This window comes from Vulpes lagopus, chromosome 8 (genome assembly GCF_018345385.1).
Source record: "Vulpes lagopus strain Blue_001 chromosome 8, ASM1834538v1, whole genome shotgun sequence".
NCBI classification, from domain to species: Eukaryota; Metazoa; Chordata; class Mammalia; order Carnivora; family Canidae; genus Vulpes; species Vulpes lagopus.
Genome location: NC_054831.1, coordinates 87,155,403 through 87,176,246, shown reverse-complemented (window position 1 = coordinate 87,176,246; position 20,844 = coordinate 87,155,403). Strand labels below are relative to the sequence as shown.

Below are 20,844 nucleotides of genomic sequence, written 5' to 3'. Positions count from 1 at the left end.
GTAGGATGACCCTAGAGTAGATAGTGGGTATGGCACATCAGGTTGGTGCTGGCCAGAAAAAGAAAAGGTGTCTTTTTTTACCTATTCGTGGGAAGCTTGCACTAGGACTTCAGGTTGAATTTGAAAGCAAAATCAGGTGGCAACTTTTAAGAAGGAAAGTCCGATAGATTCAAAGTGCTTTATTAAACTTTCTACTTCCACTGCTGGTAAAATCTGTGGCAGGTAGTTACGCTTCATAAATGAGGGAGGGTGGGAGGCAGGGAATGAGAGAAGGAATAGATTCATGGTATTCTGGTCATGCCATCAATCTCTCTAAGAACAGCAGGATTAAATCCCTGGGTTTGTTATATTCGTCCTACAGCTTTCTGGTCCTCCAAGTTTGCTCAAACACTCAACGTCCTGGTTTATACCTTTAGTTGCATGAATCTGTATGTGTATGCATTTCTATAATCAAAAGTAAACTCCACGAAGGTAAGGACTATGCTTGTCCTGGCCCCCATGCCAAAATATTGGGAATGGGCCATTTAGTACTCCACATAATGTCTTCAAATGTAAGGACTTCTGCTGGAATTAATCCTGGAAAAAATACAGCATTCTAATTGTTTCTTTTCCCTAAATATAAACACCACCACTCAAGAGACTACATTGATTCAGTGCATCAAAACGAAGCCTTTTGTTTCTATTATTTTCCATATGGTTTAGTGGCTCCTCCTGGAAAACATATGGGAGAAAATATCCATGTGTTACATCTGTGAGAAATTTCTTTAAACAAATGCAGAGATGCTGGGAGAAGATTGCCACTATGATCCTTGAGCTTATACAAATATTTTCTCTATTCTTATTCATGAATTTCCATAAGATGTTGCATGGTGAAGTTAATTATTCAGGGACTGAAGGGAAGCACCAATTGGCAAGTATTAGTAACTCACATACCACTACCACTAACAGCTACTTTTAGATGGGAGTCCCATTCCTATCCATGAATTTTACATTGAATTCCTTCAAAAAGAGGTGACATAATTTTAGGGGGAAAAATGATAAATCCAGTCTTTATTCAGTTCAGCAATATAAAATATAAACCTTCAAATGCTCGGTGCTACGGCAAGGTAATACAAAAACACAAAAGAATGCTTCTTTATTAAGAAGAAAGAATGATATATATTTTTTTAAGCTAAAGAAAGCTTAGGCTATCATCAAAAGTATCCAGAATAAGGAAGATAATTTATGTCAATATGTTGTTTGTACAGTGGGGCCTCTTGCCAGTGGGATTATTCAACAAGTGTGTGCCGGCCCATCCATCTAATAGGCTGTTAGGGGGACATCTGGGTAGCTGAGTGGTTGAGCGTCTGCCTTTGGCTCAGGTCATGATCCTGGGGTCCTGGGATTCAGTTCCGCATCAGGCTCACTGCAGGGAGCCTGTTTCTCCCTCTGCCTATGTCTCTGCCCCTCTCTCTGTGACTCTCATGAATAAATAAAATCTTTTAAAAAATAAAATTAAATAAATAACTAAGTAAGGCGGTCAGGGGTATTGCTGTTGCTTGATTGACAGAGGTACTCCCTATTCAATGCTGAGTTCCTTTGCTAGGACTGCTTGTAACAAAGTACCACAAACTGGATGACAGCAATAGCAGAAATTTAGCATCTCACAAGTCTAGAGGCTGTTAAATTTGAGAGCAAGTACTCAGCAGGGGAGGTTCCTTCTGGGGTGTGTGAAGGAGAATCCTTTCCACGCCTCAGTCATTGCTTCTGGCGATTTACTAGCCACCTCTGGCACTCCTTGGCTTGAAGATGCATCACCCCCTTCTCTGCCTTCGCATTCACATGGTATTCTCCCTGTGTATATAATCTGTCTTGGTATCCAAATTACCCCCTTTTATAGAGACATCAGTCTTACCGGATTATGGGCCCACCCTAATGACTTCACTTTCTTGAAGACCTCTGTAAAGACACTAATTACCTCCCTTTCAACTTGATGACCTCTGTAAAGGCACTGTTTCCAAATAATTTTGATTTTTAGATACTGGGGATTAGTCAACATATGAATCGAGGGATACACAATTTAACTCACAATAAACCTCTTCTAAGAAAGAAAATACTCCTCTTTGTATCATATTGTGGCAACATCCTACAGCAACTCCAACACACTCACTTAAAGCCCTAAAATAATCTTAATGCTAGAGTCCTGAAACTGAATTTAAAAACAAAAGCAGAAGAGAAATTCAAAGCAGTATCGCAATGATTTAATGGACATGATATCTTGACCTACACAACTTTTTATTTTGGAACTGAAAAAAGACACAAAAGTTTCTACTAATATAAACTTTTCAGTGTTGGTAACAATAAAACCCTTTTGAAGGAAAGACAAAGACATGAAAACAACAGACTGTGACATACTTACTCCCAACTGTCCCAGAATCTTTAACAAATTCTCAGGTTTGAACCACTCCCCACCCCCACCCCACCCCCACAAACCAGTTCTGAGAAAAGGAATCAAAGGCATGCAGGCACTAGAGAATACCGACAGATAAGATGTGATTATGTGGAACTAAGTAATTATGTGAAGTTACCAAAGAAGGGTGTAAGATCCTGAAACGATAGGCCTAGTTGAAATATCAAAGGAAAAACAATTAGATACAAGAATTAAAAGTAACTTTCTGAAATGTATTCAGTTTACAGAGAACCTCTGACACAAGGTTCAAGAACTATATAGATCTGAATCCCAAACCTCTGAATTAACAGTTATTTTGATTTCCAGCTTGTTTAGGGGTCAAAGAGTCACAACACTTCTTCCTGTAGGATATGAATATCGGAGATTAATCCTGATTAATCATCAGGATTTCAGGAGGAACAAAGTAACAGCAATGCATTGTGATACAATGAAATCAACTGATAAATGGCACTGTTGCTTTTATTCCTTACTCATGCTAACCTCCCCAAATAGAAGTGTCACCTTAAAAATAAAAGGTGTAAGAGGTGTACCAAAAACAAAAACACACAAAACATACCATTCATCTAACACCTGGGTGTGATGTACCTGGCACCTGTGCCCTATCTGCACTGCCTCTTTGAACTGTTAGCCATGTGAGGATTTTCTGAAGGTCATAAAGTAGTAAGTATAAGAACAGAAGCTAGTTTGCAGCTTCAGTTCATCCATTTGTTTATGATGCCACGTGCAAGTGATTATGGTGAGAAAGCACTTCACAGATTTCACATCCAGCAAGTTGAACATTCAGTGGTATCTCTGAAACCCAAGTTCTGACAGCCCCGGGGCTTATCACTGGAAACATTTCTAACGTATCCTCAGTTCTGAGGCAGCAAAGTGCCCTGCAGTGTGCACCCACACACCTCAGTTCAAATCCCTCCTGAGCCTGGGGGAAGACTCATACCTCTGAACTACAGATTCATCATCAGAAATGTGAATTAAGTGAAGCACAATCCTCCTTGGAGTGTAGGGAGAATAACCTGAGACATGTATGAAAAGCATTCAGCTTCTAGAAAGTGGTCTCTTACTTCTGGTTCCCTTCCATCTTTAACTTAAAAAGCGAGTTTTATGATAGTGGCTGCTGTTGCCTTCTTCCTGGTCATCTGTATCAGAGGCTGGAAATGACGTTTTCTACTAGCCATAGTCGTCTCCTCCGTATTGGTAAGAATTAAGCTCCTTCATAAAGAAGGCTCAGTTTTCTGGATTTTTGTTCTGTTTTACTCTTGTTCCTTGTTACAATGTTTTTCATAAGGAAACATTTCTTATACAATCTGAAAAATCTGTATTGTAGTAGGTATGGTATTTAATGTACCAATTATAAATGAGAATAAAAGACAAATGAAGAGCTTGTTCTCAAAGTGTATTTCAGAGTTTCTTTCCAAGAGAGTCCAACTTTGTAGGTCTGGGGCAGGGGCCAAGAAGCTGTAGTTCTAACAAGCACCCCTGTGGATGCTGAGTGCAGGTGGTTCTCAACACACAGTAAGACGTGGTGATGTCATCAACTCAAAAATACTGACCTGCTAGAGTATCACTTCCTAAAGGCTATAGCCTCTGTTAAAAAATAACATAAACTATCAGCACTGAGTCTAAAAGATAGAAGTATTCAACCCTAAAAATCCATCATGTCATATATTCTACGTCAAAAAATACTACTTTAGCATGCATCTATACCTTAATAGAGTAAAACATTAATAGCCACTACATAAACATCTATAAATATAACCAGTCCCTCTTTTACTTCCTGGTTTCCTAGGTGCTAAACTTGTATTTTGTCCCTTTTCCTCTCAAGCCATTCAGGTACACCTGAGAAATCTGTGGAAGGCACAGGTTGGAAAGGCAGCAGGAATCACATCCTTGCTAAAACACACTGGGGAAAAACCAAGGTGTAGGAATCTTCCAGAGGACAGGACTCTGGGCAGAGTTCCCAGGAATGTTGCCAATGAACCCATGGAAATGCTTTTCCTTCTCTCCTTAGTCCCTTCCTGTATGGCTAAGAATAATGCAGAAAGACATGGAGTCAAAACAGGAGACAGAGAAGGAAAAATGCTGCCCAACTGTAACCTAATCTTTGAGATCAAAGATAATGACCTACATAGAAAACAGAGAAGTATTTCATACATGTTCTATGTTATTTTAGGTGACAGGTGTGGCCCCAAGAGGAGGCACAGAAGATGCTCAAGCTCAGAAAACAAAATTTCTTATACTTTCAAGTCCTAGAAACAGGGTGCCCGAATGGCATACCTAACAGAGCCATGTGGGAAAGAGCCAGCACCCAAGGGGCTTCTTGTTGGCAGAATTGATGGAAGAGTCTGGCTGACGGCTCTTATTGCAGTTTCCAAGAGAAATGCAAAGCAGGGCAGGATCAACAGTTTATTGGCTAGTCTGAATAATTTCAGAAGGCTCTAAACTATAGGAGTGGCCCTCCTGGCTTGGCACCTGGGACCTCAGATGACTAAAGCAGAGGAGTATTGCTTCCTGGGGATTAAGGGCAAACTGGAGGAGGCAGGGCCTGGGTTGGTTAATTTGCATGTCAATGGCATGCTCCAGGCATTGCCCTTTGCTATCTCTAAGAATTATCTAACTCTGAGGGACAGTCTCTCCCCAGCCAGAAGAGTTTTTAAAGTGTCCCAATACCACAATATACAAGAAAATTTTAAATATAAGCAATACAACACAACTAGCTACGCACCTCCTGCTTACTAAGAGGAAATTTGGCAGCCTCTTTCCGAACCCAGACTCAAACCGAAGGGAACCAGAAACAGTTAATTTAGGAGAAATCCACTTCCCAAACCCACTCAGTATGTTCAACGTGACACATGTGCTCTCAGCTTATAATTGGGACATGCAAAGCTTTAAGGGTCTAATCAAGGGGAAAGATGGTAGGAAGTATTTGCAAGGTGGAAATGAGACGGAGGCACCTCGCTGAGTTTTAATTGCCTTAAAAAAAAAAACTCTCAAAAACTTCTGGGAAAACTTCTGAGGAAGAAAACAGGAAACAATTCAGCTATAGAAATCATCTCTGGGCTGGTTTTCAAACTAAGGGACAGCTGCAATATGAGGCACATCCTTTTCCGAATAACCATACAAAGGGACAACAGTCTCTAGAACCGTTGACAAGCATCAAGCAACTACCTCTGCCTCTAAATTCACACAACTTCTCCACCTCTTTCATGGATGCCAACAATATGAGCTCCCTTAGATTCCATACGGAGAACAGAGACACAAGTGCTTAAAGCATCCTGAGTTAGGATTTGTTTAAAATCAAGAATTACCAACTTTGGTGTGAGGCAGACATTTTGCGATTCCCACTAGTTCAAACCTATATATATCTTCATGTACCCCTTCCCCATTACCCTCTCACATCCCCAAACACGGTGAAGAACTGTGGTACTATCTTTTCTTTACAAATCATGTTCACTTCTTATCATTTAGAGTCTAACCTTACAAAATCAAGTCTGGTGAACATGCAGTACAGGCTAATTAACCAATAACAGCTTTTATTATTTGCCACCCTGCCAAGCATTTTATGTACATTATCTCCTTGAATCATTACAATTCTAGGAACCAGGTACTATTACCATCTTCATTTTCCAGATAAGGAAATCTAGGCCCTGAGAGATTAAGCAGTTATAGATGAAAGTCACATGCCTACTAAACAGCAAAGTCCAAATTTAGACCCTGGCTGCCTAACTTGAGAGTCCAAGGTATAATGGCTAACAGCTGAAGAGATGAGGTACTTTCCATGATATGATTAAAGTGAAAAAGGGCATGCTCCCTCCACAGATGCTCTAGCAGTCACAGTATAGGGAGACATCAGGGCACAAGAAGGCATTCCAAACATGCCAACACCCCCAGAAGGCACTCAGTCTCTGCATCTTCTAGAACCAGGGACAAGTGGCCATAGGTCAATGTCCCAAAAACGGCAGAAGTATTGGCTTCAGAAAATGAGGTGTGTGTGTGTGTGTGTGTGTGTGTGTGTGTGTGTGTGAATAAAGGGAAGAAAGTAAATGACATTCTAGGGAGAATCATGCTAAGATTTAGGGATCTTTAACGCTGGCACTGCTGATCTTGAACAGACAGCACAAATAAGCTTAACACGTGGCTTTCACTCAAGGAATTAACCTGTTGCCAAGTAAAGTGTTTCAAAGAACTGGAATGTTGTCAAACTAGCTTAACACCACAAAATGGTACAGCTTAATGAGGCTCCATAAATATTGAGGACTACAACACCCAGCTTCCTCAGCAAAAAGTGCTTTTACAAGTGGTTTGCTGTTTTCCCCAGGGTGCATACACATGGTGCTGAAATGCTACAACTAAAAGCTGTCTTTTTTTAAATGAGTATGACTTGTTCCACCCTTCACTTTCCCAGATTCCTTTTGGACCATTTTTAAATTTAAAATTTTACATTAAAAAAAGAAAATGTAGGTGATAAATAAATAGAGTAAAAAATCTCAAATAGCTCGTATGATCATGCTTAACAGTTTTCTTCAAACGCCTACTCAAGCTCCGGAGATAAAGACACATCACTTCTCTGGAAAAGCCCTAACTTTGTTAAAAGCAAACCAGACCAGAAGCTGAACACTGAACCTACAAGAGTGGAGAAGCTGTACTGACCCGTGCAGACCAGCAGCTGGCCTGAGGTCTATTCCAAACCGAGTGAGTATCTGGAGAAGGGGGGGGGGGGGGGGGGGGGGAGTCTAGAGGACAGGAAAGCTCTCACTGAATGGAAAAGGTAAAAACAAACAAACAAACAAAATTCAAAAAATATATAAATTCAGCAATATTTGTTCCTGAGAAGAATGTGACAGCTACTCACCTGTCTACTGCTTCTACATCAAAGCAAAACCTCTTCTCAATAGAGTCTGTTTTCCGCCGTGTGCAGGATTTCAGGGTGACAGATTCATCTTCTCCCTGTTGGGAGCATACAGACTGTCACATGTGCTATGTTGTGCATCTCTCCAGTATACCACAGACATGTCACATGAACAACAGTGACCATTCCATCTTCTTGAGCCTGGGTGCTCATGACCACAGCAAGGTGGGAAGTCGAGCAAAAACCTTCCCCTCAGGCAAGAGACTCACACAGCTAAAACCTGGAAACCATGTCATACTTCAAGCCAAACACCCCTAGTTTTAATTTAGTTCCAGCACATCATAATGGTACATCAACCCATGCTAGATAAACTCTAGTTGATAATATCTGCAACAGGTTTGACTTACACAAGTTTTTATCTTTTGAGAGAGAGAAAGAGTGTGCACACATGCACATACAAGCAGGAGGAGGGGGAGAGAGGAAGGCATAGAGACAAGCAGACTCTGCACAGCACAGAGCCCCACACAGGGCTCAATGTCATAACTCTGAGAGCATGACCTGAGCCAAAATCAAGAGTTAGACACTTAACCAACTGAGCCACCCAGGCGCCCCTAATTTTCAGGGTGGATAAGGGTCTGCTCTTGACTCTGAATTTCTATAATCTTGGCTCCATCATCTTTTTTCAGAAAGGTCTTCCTGGACCAGGTCAAATATCCCAAGGCACGTTCACATAGCACCATGTACTTTGTCTCAGCACTGATCACAGGTGGAATTGTCTGTCCTTATAGGTGACGATTCCAATCATGTCTCCCTCCTCATCAGACTGTAAGCTCCTTAAGGCCAGGGACTGTCTGTTCTTGCTGATTCCAGTGTCCCCAGAGCCCAAACCGGCCACAGAACAGAGGAAGCGCTCAATAAGTAGATTTTGAACAGTTTTACAAAGGTATAACTAATGTGTAATAAACTGTATATGTCAATTTATGAGTTCTAACTTCTATATGCATCCATAAAAATCAATACCACAATCAAGCTAATGAACATTTCCATCACCCCCAGAAATTTCCTTGCGTACTTTGAATTTCATCCCTCCCTCCAGTCCACCCTCAGGTAAATACTGAATTGTCATACAGATCAGTTTGCATATTCTATAATTCGTATAAATAGAATCATATATTATGTGCTCTTTTATTTCTGACTTCTTTGATTTGGCACAATTCTTTTGCAATTCACCTATGTTGTACAAATCAATAGTTTTTTTCTTTTTACTACTGAGTAGTATCCCACTGTACAAATGAAATCCAACAGTTTCAACACATAGTGTTCTTTTATTGCCTAAAAACAGGAATTTCTTTCCCTGATTTTGGCCCCATTTAAGAATTTACAGCTCCTGTTTCTCTTCTCTTGCCTTTGCCAATCGTTTTGTCTAAACAAGGGAGAAAACTAGCAAACCTGCCTAATTTGTTGAGAAAGGAAATGTGACTGCATATGGTAAAACTTAACTACCCCCTAGTATCACAATACCACACAAACACAGAAGACCTAGCAAGAAACAATTTATATTCACAAGCCTTCCATCTACTGTCTTTTCAGGGGAGTAGAGAACAGTAGGTGAAAGGTCCTGTGGTCAGGGTCCATGAAGCCTGGGAGGAACTGAAAGCGAGCCAGTATGGCTGAATCCCAGAGCAAGTGGCAAAGTGGTATGAAAAAGAGCCTGAGGGAATCAAGAGCCAGATCATGCAGATTGTGGTCCATTTCCCGAGAGCCAAGGGAAAAATAATGAAGGGTTTCAAGCAAGGGAAGGGGACAAGGTCAGCTTCGGGCTGCTCAGACCTCACACAGAGAGAGCTGCCTCATCTCAGAGGCTAGGATACAGGGGAATTCTCTTTCACCACACACATCTCCAAGATGATGGAACAAATCTGCTCACAAATCCTCGTCTGAAGCTAAGAGAAAAGCAGGTACTTTTACAGGAGAATAATGCAAATGAAATGGACAGGAAAGATGAGTGAAAAAGCATGTTAGGAAAATAAAAAACCCATCCTATTATCTATGTTGTCTATTTCCACCTCCTGGGGAGAGCTTTGTACAAACACATATATCATAAAGATGTCACATGATTCTCCTGTACAAATTGAGATGACATTACCTCTAGATTGCCAGTCTTCCTATTTCCTCCACCTTAAAGCTGAGGAAATAGAGTGATATCATGGAAAGATATTATTTTATCTATTTTTCTATTATTATTATCACTATTATTCACAGCAGTCATCTCTGATTCAGAAGATGCAGACTCCAGAATCAGAGTCTGAGTACTGCCTCTGTAACTCATCAGTTGTATGGCTCTATAAATCATTTTCTCTCTCTAGACCACAATTTCCTCCTTTATGAAGGAGAAAAGTGGATTAAGCAGGATAATATAGGATAATACAAGGACTTAAAAATATAAAATAAATTTAAGGAATTATTAGGAAAATTAATTATTGTACTATCAAGCTCCTAATACAGAACTCATTATGTGTGAAGCTCTGTCCCAACAATATATATACTAATTCATATAAACTTCTTAAGAACACAGTGAGGTGTTTACTATTAATTCACTGAACACTTGGGAGTCCCAAACATCCAGCAAAACTGGTCTCTGTCATTCACTTTCTAGTGAAATAAGATCAAACACAAAAGAGTTCTTCTTTTAAGGTTTAGAAAAGCAGAAGGTCAACAGCCCCCAAATAAAGACTGTGTGAAAGAATAATTTAGTGATGCTCATTTCTAGAAAGACAGGATTGGAAAAGGACTATGGCTCAACAAGGGAGCAAGTCTAACTCTATTTCCATTGTATGAGAACTAGGGAACACCTAGTGATCAATGTTTAATATCTCTCCCGACTCTGTAAATTCTTTGTTTCTCTATTTGAACAATATTATTTTCCTGACATTATTCCCTTTCCGACATTGAAAGAACTTTGGTGTATTCTTCTGTAATACATGGAAGGGAAAGAGATGCTGATAAATTCCTATATTTATGGCCTAAGGAAAAGAAAGCCAGGAAGAAAAACTTGAAGTAGTAGAGGTCAAGGGGCAGCTGGCAGAGTAGCCAACAATAATATAAATGCATCTAACATTACTGAGCCACCAGTCTAATTTCAAAGCCAATCCTCTTAGCCTCTGTAATGTCTCCCCACCACACACACAAACCCAACACACTGCACCACAATGCACCACAGAGAGGCCCAGAGATGGAAGACTTACTGGGGACTAATTTATCAACATATTGGACAAAACTTAAAAATTACTTAAACATAGAATCAAAGAAATCATGTAGAATGGAGTCCAGAGATCAAGCAGATGAAAAATATAAATGCTTTTCTTGAAAATATTTAGCTATCTCCAAAGGAGTTATATCCAGAAGTAGATATGAAGAGGAGGCAAAATTCAAAGTGTGATAACTGATAAAAATTTCCCAAAGTTACTGAAAGATACCAATCCTCAAAAACAGAAAGGCTCCCAATTCCCAAAAACAATGAAAAAAAAAATCACACATAGGACCATGATAATGAAATGTAAAATACTAAAAGAAAAAATGAAGATATTAAGAGTATCCATAGAGAAAAGACACATCACCAGAAGAAGAAATGTACTCAGGCTGTAGCTAACAGGCCCAGAAGAAAGGAGAAAGGCTGTAACACAGTGGGGAGCTCTATACTAGTGACCGCAGGGCCTGTGATCAGAGCCAGCTGCAAGAGTACTTCTATACATTTTTTGTGCCATACTGTAATATTCTGTAATATTCCTCCCATCAAGAGGCTGATCTGCATCCCCTCTCCCATTGAAGGTGGGTGGGCTTACGTAGGCTTTTATGACTGCTTCAACCAGAGGAGCAAAAGGAAGGCTGTAAGACTTCTAAGGCTACATGCAGTCTCTGCTTTCTTTGCTAGTATATTCACTCTTTACACCTTCCGCTGCCCTGAGGCTACCATGCTGTGAGGAAACCCAAACTATCTCCCACTGAGAGACCAGATGGACAGGCCCTGAGACTGTATAGAGCAGACAGACGGGAAAGAGGGAAAGAGAGGAAGGAGACCAGGAGAAAAGAAGACAGCCATGGCTGACCAGCCTTCAGCTGCTTCAAACCCTCACTATTCTGGCTCCTGCCACCATCCAATTGGAACCCACTGAGAAACTCTAAGCCCAAACCACCCATTCAAATGCTAGCCCAATTCCCAACCCACAGAAACTGTGAGAAATACTAAAACGACTGGTGTTGTTTTAAAAGCTGCTAAATTTGGGCACCTGGGCTGCTCAGTTAAGCATCTGACTTGAGCTTAGGTTATGATCTCAGGGTCCTAGGATTGAGCCCCGCATCAGGCTCCCTCCTCAGTGGGGAGTGTTTCTCCTTCTACCTCTGCCTCTTTCCTGCTTCTCTCCCTCCTCTCCCCCTGCTTATGTGCTCTCCCTCTTAAACAAATAAATAAAATCTTTAGGGGAAAAAAAAAGTTGCTAATTTTTTTTGGTAATCTGTTACACCCAAAAGATAACCAGGACATCTAAAACACCAGCTGGCAGCCCTCTTTGTATCAAGTAAGAGTGATGTCCATCAGTTTCACAGGACAAGACCATCCAGGAATTTCTAGCATCTAAACACATTTGACTTACTTAATATTGTATATATGTGAAATACAAGAGCCTTTCTTAGTTGCAGTTCCTAGTAGAACTTAAAGCTAAGAATACTCGCTTTGGTACAGTTACTGTCTAGGGTACCATTCCTCTTGGAACTACTGTATAAAAGTAAGGGAAATCACAGTAAAACAAACTTGAAAAAGAAGAACAAAGTTGTAGATCTCATAATCCCAGATTTCCAGATACACTACCATATTATAGTGATCAAAACATATGGTACTGGCACAAAAAGAGACAGGTAGCTCAATGGAACAGGACAGAAAATCCACAAATAAACCCACACCTATATGGATCAATTAAACTGCAACAAAGGGGGCAAGAACATACAATAGGAAAAACACATTCTCTTCACAAATGGTGCTGGGAAAACTGGTGACATGTAAAAGAATGAAACTGGGATATATATATGTAATGGAATATTATTCAGCCATGACAAGGAATGTGGTATTCCCACTTGCAACAACATGGATGGACCTAGAGGGATAATGCTAAGTGAAATAGGTCAGACAGAGAAAGATAAATACCATATGATCTATTTACATGTGCAATTTAAGAAACAAATGAACCAAAAAAAAAAAAAAAAGAAACAAATGAACCAACAAAGAAAAAAAAAAGCCAAGTGTACAGAAAAAACAGACTCTTAAATACAGAGAACTGGTGGTTGCCAAGGGTGGGTGGGGGGGCAGTGTCCCAATACATAAAGGGGTTTAAGAGTACACGTACTGGGACAAGCACTGAGTAATACATAAAATCATTGAATTATTATACTGTATACCTGAAACCAAATTTAATACTGCATGCTAATTATACATCAGTAAAAAAAAATTTGAAAACAAAAAAAGAAAATGACAGGGATACACTGACAGTGTATCCTATGTTAGCCAAACAAAATGAAATTTAAAAAATGAACTCACCCCCTTTCCTCCTGACTTCTGGTCAAATGGTACCATGGTGATTTGTTTGGAATCCCGTTGATACGTACAGTAGTGCTTCACCCAAGAAGTTCCAAAGTGACCTGCAGGATAGTATTCCCATGAAACATCTCTATGTGTCAAGCGCATGCTGGAAATACACACAACCCATAACCCACAATGCTCACCCACCCTTAAACTGTTTCTAGGGGCAAATATAGTCTCCACCAGCTAGACTGGAATAGGCAGAAATCTGATCCCACAGGCTGGAAATGGAACTGATCTAGGGCTTTCCCAAGGGACCAAGAAGACTGTTTCCCACTAAATGCTGCATCCAATTGGTCTTATAATATAAGGGATGTAGAGGTTCCCTGGGGAAATTAATTCACTTTCCCATCATTTATCTCCACTTGAAGTTTCCTTTCTCCCCTGACAGGAGTAAGAGGACTATGGAAAGAACAGAAAAGCTCCTCAAAGTGCCTGTCACTGTTCCCATCTGGTGTGATAACTTCATGCTTCCCACACAGCTGCTCTGCAACTCTCTGCAAAGATGTATAGGGGTTCTCACCTAGTGCCAAACCCCTAACCTGTACTTTAGCAGAACTGAAGATAATCCAAAAAGCAGACAAACTCTGACACAGAGATGTAAATGGAAGTAACTATAAATACCTAAATGTAATCTAAGGAGTCTGTCCCTCAATATACAGTGTCTGATTTTACCTGGTGGTTGGCCAATTACTTTATTTTGAATAACAAAATATTATTAGATGAAGAAGGCATAATTAGTATTATTAGCCTCTAAGGTCCTCAACACTAGCCTTAGATGCTCACAGATATCATAGAGCAGAAGTTTATTTGTTTTTTAGTAATAACATGAGATTTAACAAAGATTTAGTAATTATTTTTTCAGGTATCAGGCCTATAGCAAGTGTGCAATGTCGCTTAGGAAACTAAAAAAGTAAAAAACAACAGTGTATACACTAAAACGAAGATAAAAATAACAACCATTCGGGATCCCTGGGTGGCGCAGCGGTTTGGCGCCTGCCTTTGGCCCAGGGCGCGATCCTGGAGACCCGGGATCGAATCCCACGTCAGGCTCCCGGTGCATGGAGCCTGCTTCTCCCTCTGCCTGTGTCTCTGCCTCTCTCTCTATCTCTCTGTGACTATCATAAATAGATAAAAATTTAAAAAAAAAAAAAATAAATAACAACCATTCTAATTTATTTTTGTGGCTCAGAAAAAAAATTCCAGTGATAGCACAACATAAAGATTCCTTAAGCGTGGCATCTTAAACAATTTGAGCATCCAAATAAAGACAGTAATGGATATGGATTCAGCCTACCGAGTAGAACAGAAATCCTTAAGTCCATCCTGACAATAAAAGGATGGATGGATGGATGGATGGATGGATGGATGGGAAAGGAGAGAAGGAAAGAATGAGGAAGGAAGGGTGGTCACTTCCTCACAGTACACTAAATGGCATCTAATAAATGTGGAGTGATAGAGCTGAGAAATCACCATTTTGCAACCATCACTGTAACAATCTGTTCAGGCAAGAGCTGCTGATGGATGCTAACTCTAGGGAGGGCAAAGCTTGATAAGAAGGATATGGTCTCAAGGCATCTCCTCATAGACTGTTAATGAACTACAAGGAAAAAATAGTGATTGTACAGTGAGTGGATAAACCAAAGGATACTTTGAGTGGCCAAAATTAACATCACCATGTGGGCCAGATGGCCATCCTGTGCCATGATATGTGATCTCCAAAGAAAAACACAAATGTTACTTATGTAGGATTTGACAAGGGATGCCTAACCTGAATCTAATCTTCAGGAAACATTAGACAAATCCACACTGAAGAAAATTCTAGAAAAGAACTGGTTTACATTCTTCAAAAATGTCCATGTCATGAAGGACAAAGAAAAGCTGAGGAACTATTACAGAGTAAAGGAGTCTAAAATCATGACAAGTAAAAAAAAAAAAAAATCATGACAAGTAAACACAGCACAAAATCCTATCTAGAAAGAAAGAAAAAAAAATATTTTATAAGGGCACTACTGGGACAACTGACAAAACTGGAATATGAACTGTCATTTACATTAAATATCTTATCAATGTTAAATTTGCTGTATATGGTAACTATACTATGGTGACATAAAAAGAATACACTTATTCTTAGAAAATACACACTAAAGAAGCAGGGGGTACAGAACCTGTTTTAAAAGGATTCAGAAAAAAATGGCAGTGTGTATGTGTGTGTCTCTATGACTGTGATGTGTGTATGCATATAGTCAGAAAAAGAAAGAATGCTCTAAGTGTAGAAAAATGGTAAAAAATCATGCATCTGGATAAAGGGCACATGGTTGTCCCTTATACTCTTCTTGCAATTTTTCTGTAAGTTTCAAATTATTTCTAAGTAATAAGTTAACCAATACTTTCAAATGAATAGACCTGTATCCACTGATACACTTTAGACTCGTGTTTGAGTTAAAATCTGGCTCTAATGAAAAGCAAGATACTCATGTTTTAAAAATCATGTGAAATATTTGCATAAAATTGGATTATTAATGTGAAAGTCTATGTAAGTAAATAATATGAATAAATAAAGTATTTTAAGTGGAGACTGAACTATATATTCAAGTTGACCTTAAACTTTTTGGAGTGGTTCTTCTCACTGGGTAAAAAAGGTAACATCTTATACTGAGGCCTACACAAAATACAGCACTAGGGTACTTTCCACTTCTTATAAACCTCAACAAGCTCATCTCTGTAAGAAAAAAGGGCATAAAACCCTCAAGACAACCAATGCCTCCAACCTAAATCCCCACTACTGCCTCCATTGTCACCAGGCAACAATTTTAAGGCCAACCAAAATTTGAGTAATCACTAACCAGAAAATCACTGAAATCAAGTGCTCTGTTCCATTAGTAAGCTTCTAGGAGTGGAGATATTTGCCTTGTCCTGAATCAACAAAAGAATAGTAAAGAGCACAGAACCAGCAAGAATTGGGAAGGAGCAACACATCCAATCAAAAAGGAGGGATGGAAGACGACAACTATCCATTAAAGAAAAAAAGAACTGACCTCCTTTTATCTCTAGCACTCCATGAGCTAAGTCTGGAAATGCTACCCTCATAGCACAGCCCCATTAAAAGTCTTTCCCTGGGCCTAGCACAGGAGTCTGTGAGTCACCACAGAGGAGTCTGAGTTAGCAGCACCTGGCATTTCTTCCTTTGACCACATCAGTGGGACAATGTGGTCCCACTGTGGGACATCACTCTTCCTACCAATTAGAGTGAGTTTGTGTTTCTACTTCTCATAAAATATAAGTGTTCAAATGATAGCAACTGAAGAAAGAAGGGAGAGGGCTTAAGTAATGACTGGTCCTTGCTGAAACAAGTCTTGAATCCAACAAAATTACTCCATATGCAGTCCACCCAAGAATATGACTGCTGAGAAACAATAAGGTCTAGCATGCCAGGCCCTTCCAGAGCCTCTCTGCCAAGCATGTGATGGATACAGCCATCCAAGGGCATTTGTAAGACACTGTGGAGGAAAAAACCACCACAGAGCCTCAATGGATTCCAGGTTCCCAAGGAAATTTCCAGTTACAAAGCAAATACAAAGAGAGGTAAACAAGACCTTTTGGATACCCCTCTCTCAAAAAACTCAACTATACTACTCTCATTCATCCAAATCTGTATTGACAGAACCTGTGCTTTTAAGTTAGGCACTACTAGATACACTCTCCACCTCTTGGGCAAAAGGCATGAGGGTACCCCAAGCTACTGTTTGCCACTAGCACTCACGTTTCTCCTGAACATACAGGTAACCTTCCATGGTGTAGGGACTGATGGTCTTGTGCTCAAGGGGATTTTCCTTCATCTTTTTCATCAGTGATTCCACTTCTGACCTGGTGCCTTCGAAGCGGTTTCTTGTCTAGGATGAAAGGAATTTTATTCAAATCAGAGAAACGAAACCTTGTTCCCATCTCTAATAATTCACAACATCAACCTATGGAATCCTTAGATCTAAAACCAGATAAGGAACATTTAGCCACCCAGGAATTCAGGCAAATATTCACTTTCAAGAAGTATCCTTTGACCTTAAAATCCTACACCAGAATGATTCTGTGGTTCTCAAGACCATCAAAACCATCTGGAGAATGTGGGAAAAATGCAAATGTCCAGGCCTCACCCCTAAAGATTAATTTAGTACCTGTGGACCCAGAAATGTGCATTTAAACAAGCACCCAAGGGATCCTGACTCAGTTCACAGAATAGTCCCCAAGCCCCCTACAAGACAGAGGGACTTATTTCTCCAGCTGCAGGGAATACCATTTGCTGATAGTTCACAGATGGTTTCCTCCTCAAAAGGGAGCTACTTCATTCAAGGTAACTCCTTTCCCCCAGGGCAACCTGCACCCCAGGACTAGTTCAGGCTGGGGGCAAAAGGGGAAGGGGTCCCAAGTCTGACACCCTTTCTTCTATTCAGGCCATGGTGAAGGTCCATATCAGGTCCAGGACACCCGAGGGCATTGAATGAGGCCTCACAGCTCAACTCCTGCAACTGTCTGCTGCCCTCTGTCTCACAGGTGATTCTGCTAACCCTGCTCCCCTATAAACCTGCTACATGTAAACCTCCATTTCTGAATCTACCTCCTAAGGAAATTGGCCTAAGGGAAAGCCATGTTTTGTGAAACCTTGTGCGAGACTCTGCAACTTCTTGTTTTCCAAAACATAGAGAACCATGGCAGGGCAAGCTCCAGGCTTTTAAACCCATGCGATATAACTCACAAGGACACACTTGGATTTCTTTTCCACACAGCATCATCTAGAGACAAAGACAACATGTAGGCTAATATAGCCAGCCACATAGTGAACAGGCGGCTGAGGACCAGTAACTGCTAACCAAAGGGCCCTCAGCACGATTCTGAGACCAAAAAGTCCTGCTGGCTAAAGTTTGGTGAAGGCAACTGGGAGTAAACGGGTCTGTCTTGGATTTCCTGTCAGCCTCACTGAAAGTTGAACAAGATCATATCCTCTGAGCTGCAGGCCAGCATGTGTGCCCTACCCCCATCCCCTGAACACACTCCAAGGTCTCTTGTGGCCAGGCAGCTAGATGCACAGAAATGAGGCTGGGCCTTCCACTGCCAAAGGAAATCCTGATTCTGGTGCTACACATTTAAAACAAAAATATCAGCAGGACTTCCGAGAACATAAATAGTACTTAGAAATAATGGAAAAGAGGATGATGCTCTAACCTGGGGCCATGAAGCACCCTAAAAATGTCTGCCCCCAGCTGCCCTTTGAACCCAAACAGGACCCATCTTCTTCATCTGCATTCCAATCCAGGTTAAGTGATCTCTATGCAATCAGACCCATACTTTGTTCTTTCCTTTCCTCAACCAGAGAAAGGAAACCTGTCTGTCCCTTTGCCCACTCACATTCTGTATGCTAATGGTCAACTCAGTCTTGAAGTCGCTGAAATCCTTGGCCAGTTCATAACCATGGTGATAGAAAGTGAAGAGTCCTTGCAAGAACGCCAGTAGCTGTAATGAAAGAAGGGCAGAGTTCACATAAGCACGCCAAATAGGTATGCAGCTTTACCTGAGTTCCCAACCTTGGTTTGAAAGACTAGAATAAAATAATAAAAATGCCTATCATCTACTGAGCACTACTTGTATGCCAGGCACTGTAACATCGTATGCCAGCTCTCACTAAACGTTAACTCAGTAGGTAAGTACTATTGTTGTCTCCATTTCAATATTGAGGACCACAAGTTCAGAAAGGTTAAATAACTTCCTCCAAAAGACAAAGTACATTACATAGCAACCAGGATTTGAAATCAGGTCTCCTTGGCACCAACATCCAAGCTCTTCCTCAACCTCAGAGCCTTCTAAAAAAAAATTCACTTCTTCAGAAATTGAAGACCAGTCTCCTTCAAATCCAACTCACTCTCCATCGAATACATCTGTAATATCAGGTGACCATGGGGAAAAGTGTGGTTATATTGGCAGCCAACAAAGAGGGAAGAAGAGGAAGCTGGTATGTTCTGAGTCTGCAATTAACAGGCAAAGTCAAATCAAAGAAAATCATCCAGATCGGACTTCCACTCAAGTGTGCTTCTGTGCTTTCCCTAAACTATCCACATATAAACACTATAGATATACCCATGTCTTCAGTTATGATGGTTCCCTGAAATTCTCATTTAAATCTCCTTAAGCTAAAAGGTATTAAGTCCATTCACAGTGTGGTCTGGTGTTCAGTGAAGACTGAAAAACATCTGTTCAGCATGTTTCTCACAACACACCTTCAGACAAAGAAAACTATTAATGTTCCCACCCTGAGCCCTGCCAGTCTTCACTTCACCAAGTTCAACCAATGCTCGCTCCTGCCATATTTCCTCCCAGAATCTACACACAAACCTACTGTTGTTAGGCTTCCCTGGCCCCTTCCCAAGTTCTACACATCTTGCCTCAGTTCCAAATCTCAACCTGAAGAAAGGATTGTAATAAAAGCCTCAACTAGGTTTTAGAAGAACCAGAACTTTACTTTGTCACATGCTCTGTCGTACTGCATTTGGGAACCCCATAACTGTTCCTTGAATCTTCCAATGCCAACTCGCATTTTCTGACTGGTCCACTCTGACCTCCCTGACCTGCCTCTAACACATGTTAACATCAGGATACAGTTGCTTTACTCTATAGTGCTATTTAATTTTCCAGTCCCTAAAATGAACATATCTTTAGTAATTAAACATATTCTCACTTTGTTTTTTCACCTAACTCTCCTCTTCTGAGAGGCACCCCTAACAATGATGGTAAAGGAAACTCAGCCTACCCCTGCTCATCTCCCTCTTGGTTGGCTTGTGACAAGAACGTAAGCACTAAGTATGTGCTACTCTACCTAAGCTCAGAGAAAAGAATGGTCTTTGGACTAAGCCACATGCCTGGCCCAGTTTAACAAAGAGCTCTACACTGTGAAGTCAGACAAAATCCAGCTTTTAAATAATATGATATCCTGACTTCCCACCACTATTGTCCCTTGAGCAAGAATTCTCTTAGATTCTCATGGAAGGTCAGAAAGGAGGCCTTGCTGGGTCCTCTGGCATAAAAAATATCTAATGATGCCACATATAAATCACTAGTACAAATCAATTAACAGGTGGTAAACCACATAGAGTCACCACAGACTAATAATGAATTATTTTCATGAAAGATGATGGAAGCTTTTGAACCTCTCCTGTATAAAATACTGTTTTGAGAGGAAAGCTCAGGCTTTTCCTCCTAGATGGCTCCAGTAATAAAGAAGAAGAGGTCCTTATGTCAAACCTAGTGTCAGTGTTCACAATGAAAACTGTATCTTTATCTTTTCCTTCCCTCCGTTCTTGAATGCTATGCCCACTCATCACTTTTCCAAGGCACTGAACTAATAATGCAGGAGATACGCAGCGAATTCTAAAGTCATTTCTCCTATTAACTCTGATTTACCTAACCCTTTAAAGTCAACAGGGCTTCCCACAGCCCACTAAGACACCACCTGGGCATGCACACCAAGTACTCCAAAGGCAGAGAGTTATTGGTATTTATTTTGATTTTCACTTCCTTTGATATCATGCTTGATTGTCTGCTTCTCTGTGGGAAATGATTCCATAGGTATTGTTATCTTTGGCCCACTTCCCTCCTCCTCTGGCAGCATTGCTCTTCCCCTCGCCCACCTCCTGACATCCCCTTCCCACACACCACATGACCTTTTGAATCCAGCACCCCCGGTGGAGAATGGAAGTCCACTCCCAGAGGGCGGGGCGAGGCTCACAGAAAGCTCTCAGAGATGGGATCATCTGTCTGCCCTAAAGAAATGCCTGCACTCAAGCACACAGAGGAAAAGCTTATTGTAGCCTCACCTTAGCTGGCAGATAAATCAGCACGTCCACACAGGCTGTTCCCTGAACAGTCAGTGACACA

The 20,844-nt window shown here is 40.7% G+C and overlaps 1 protein-coding gene across 10 annotated transcripts in view; it reads right to left on the bottom strand.

Moving 5' to 3' along the window:
• ARHGAP26 (Rho GTPase activating protein 26) overlaps positions 1 to 20,844 on the bottom strand; it is a 423,002-nt gene that overhangs the window by 273,745 nt on the left and 128,413 nt on the right. For all 10 annotated transcript variants that reach the window (XR_005989292.1, XR_005989291.1, XR_005989293.1 and 7 more), the window contains 4 exons: positions 18,325 to 18,429; positions 16,688 to 16,817; positions 12,883 to 12,983; positions 7,299 to 7,393 (listed from right to left, as the gene is read on the bottom strand). Coding sequence is in view for 7 of the 10 variants with exons in the window: in XM_041765130.1 (XP_041621064.1) it covers positions 7,299 to 7,393; positions 12,883 to 12,983; positions 16,688 to 16,817; positions 18,325 to 18,429 (431 nt within the window). In the remaining 3 variants the exon portion in view is untranslated. The remainder of the gene's footprint in view (positions 1 to 7,298; positions 7,394 to 12,882; positions 12,984 to 16,687; positions 16,818 to 18,324; positions 18,430 to 20,844) is intronic.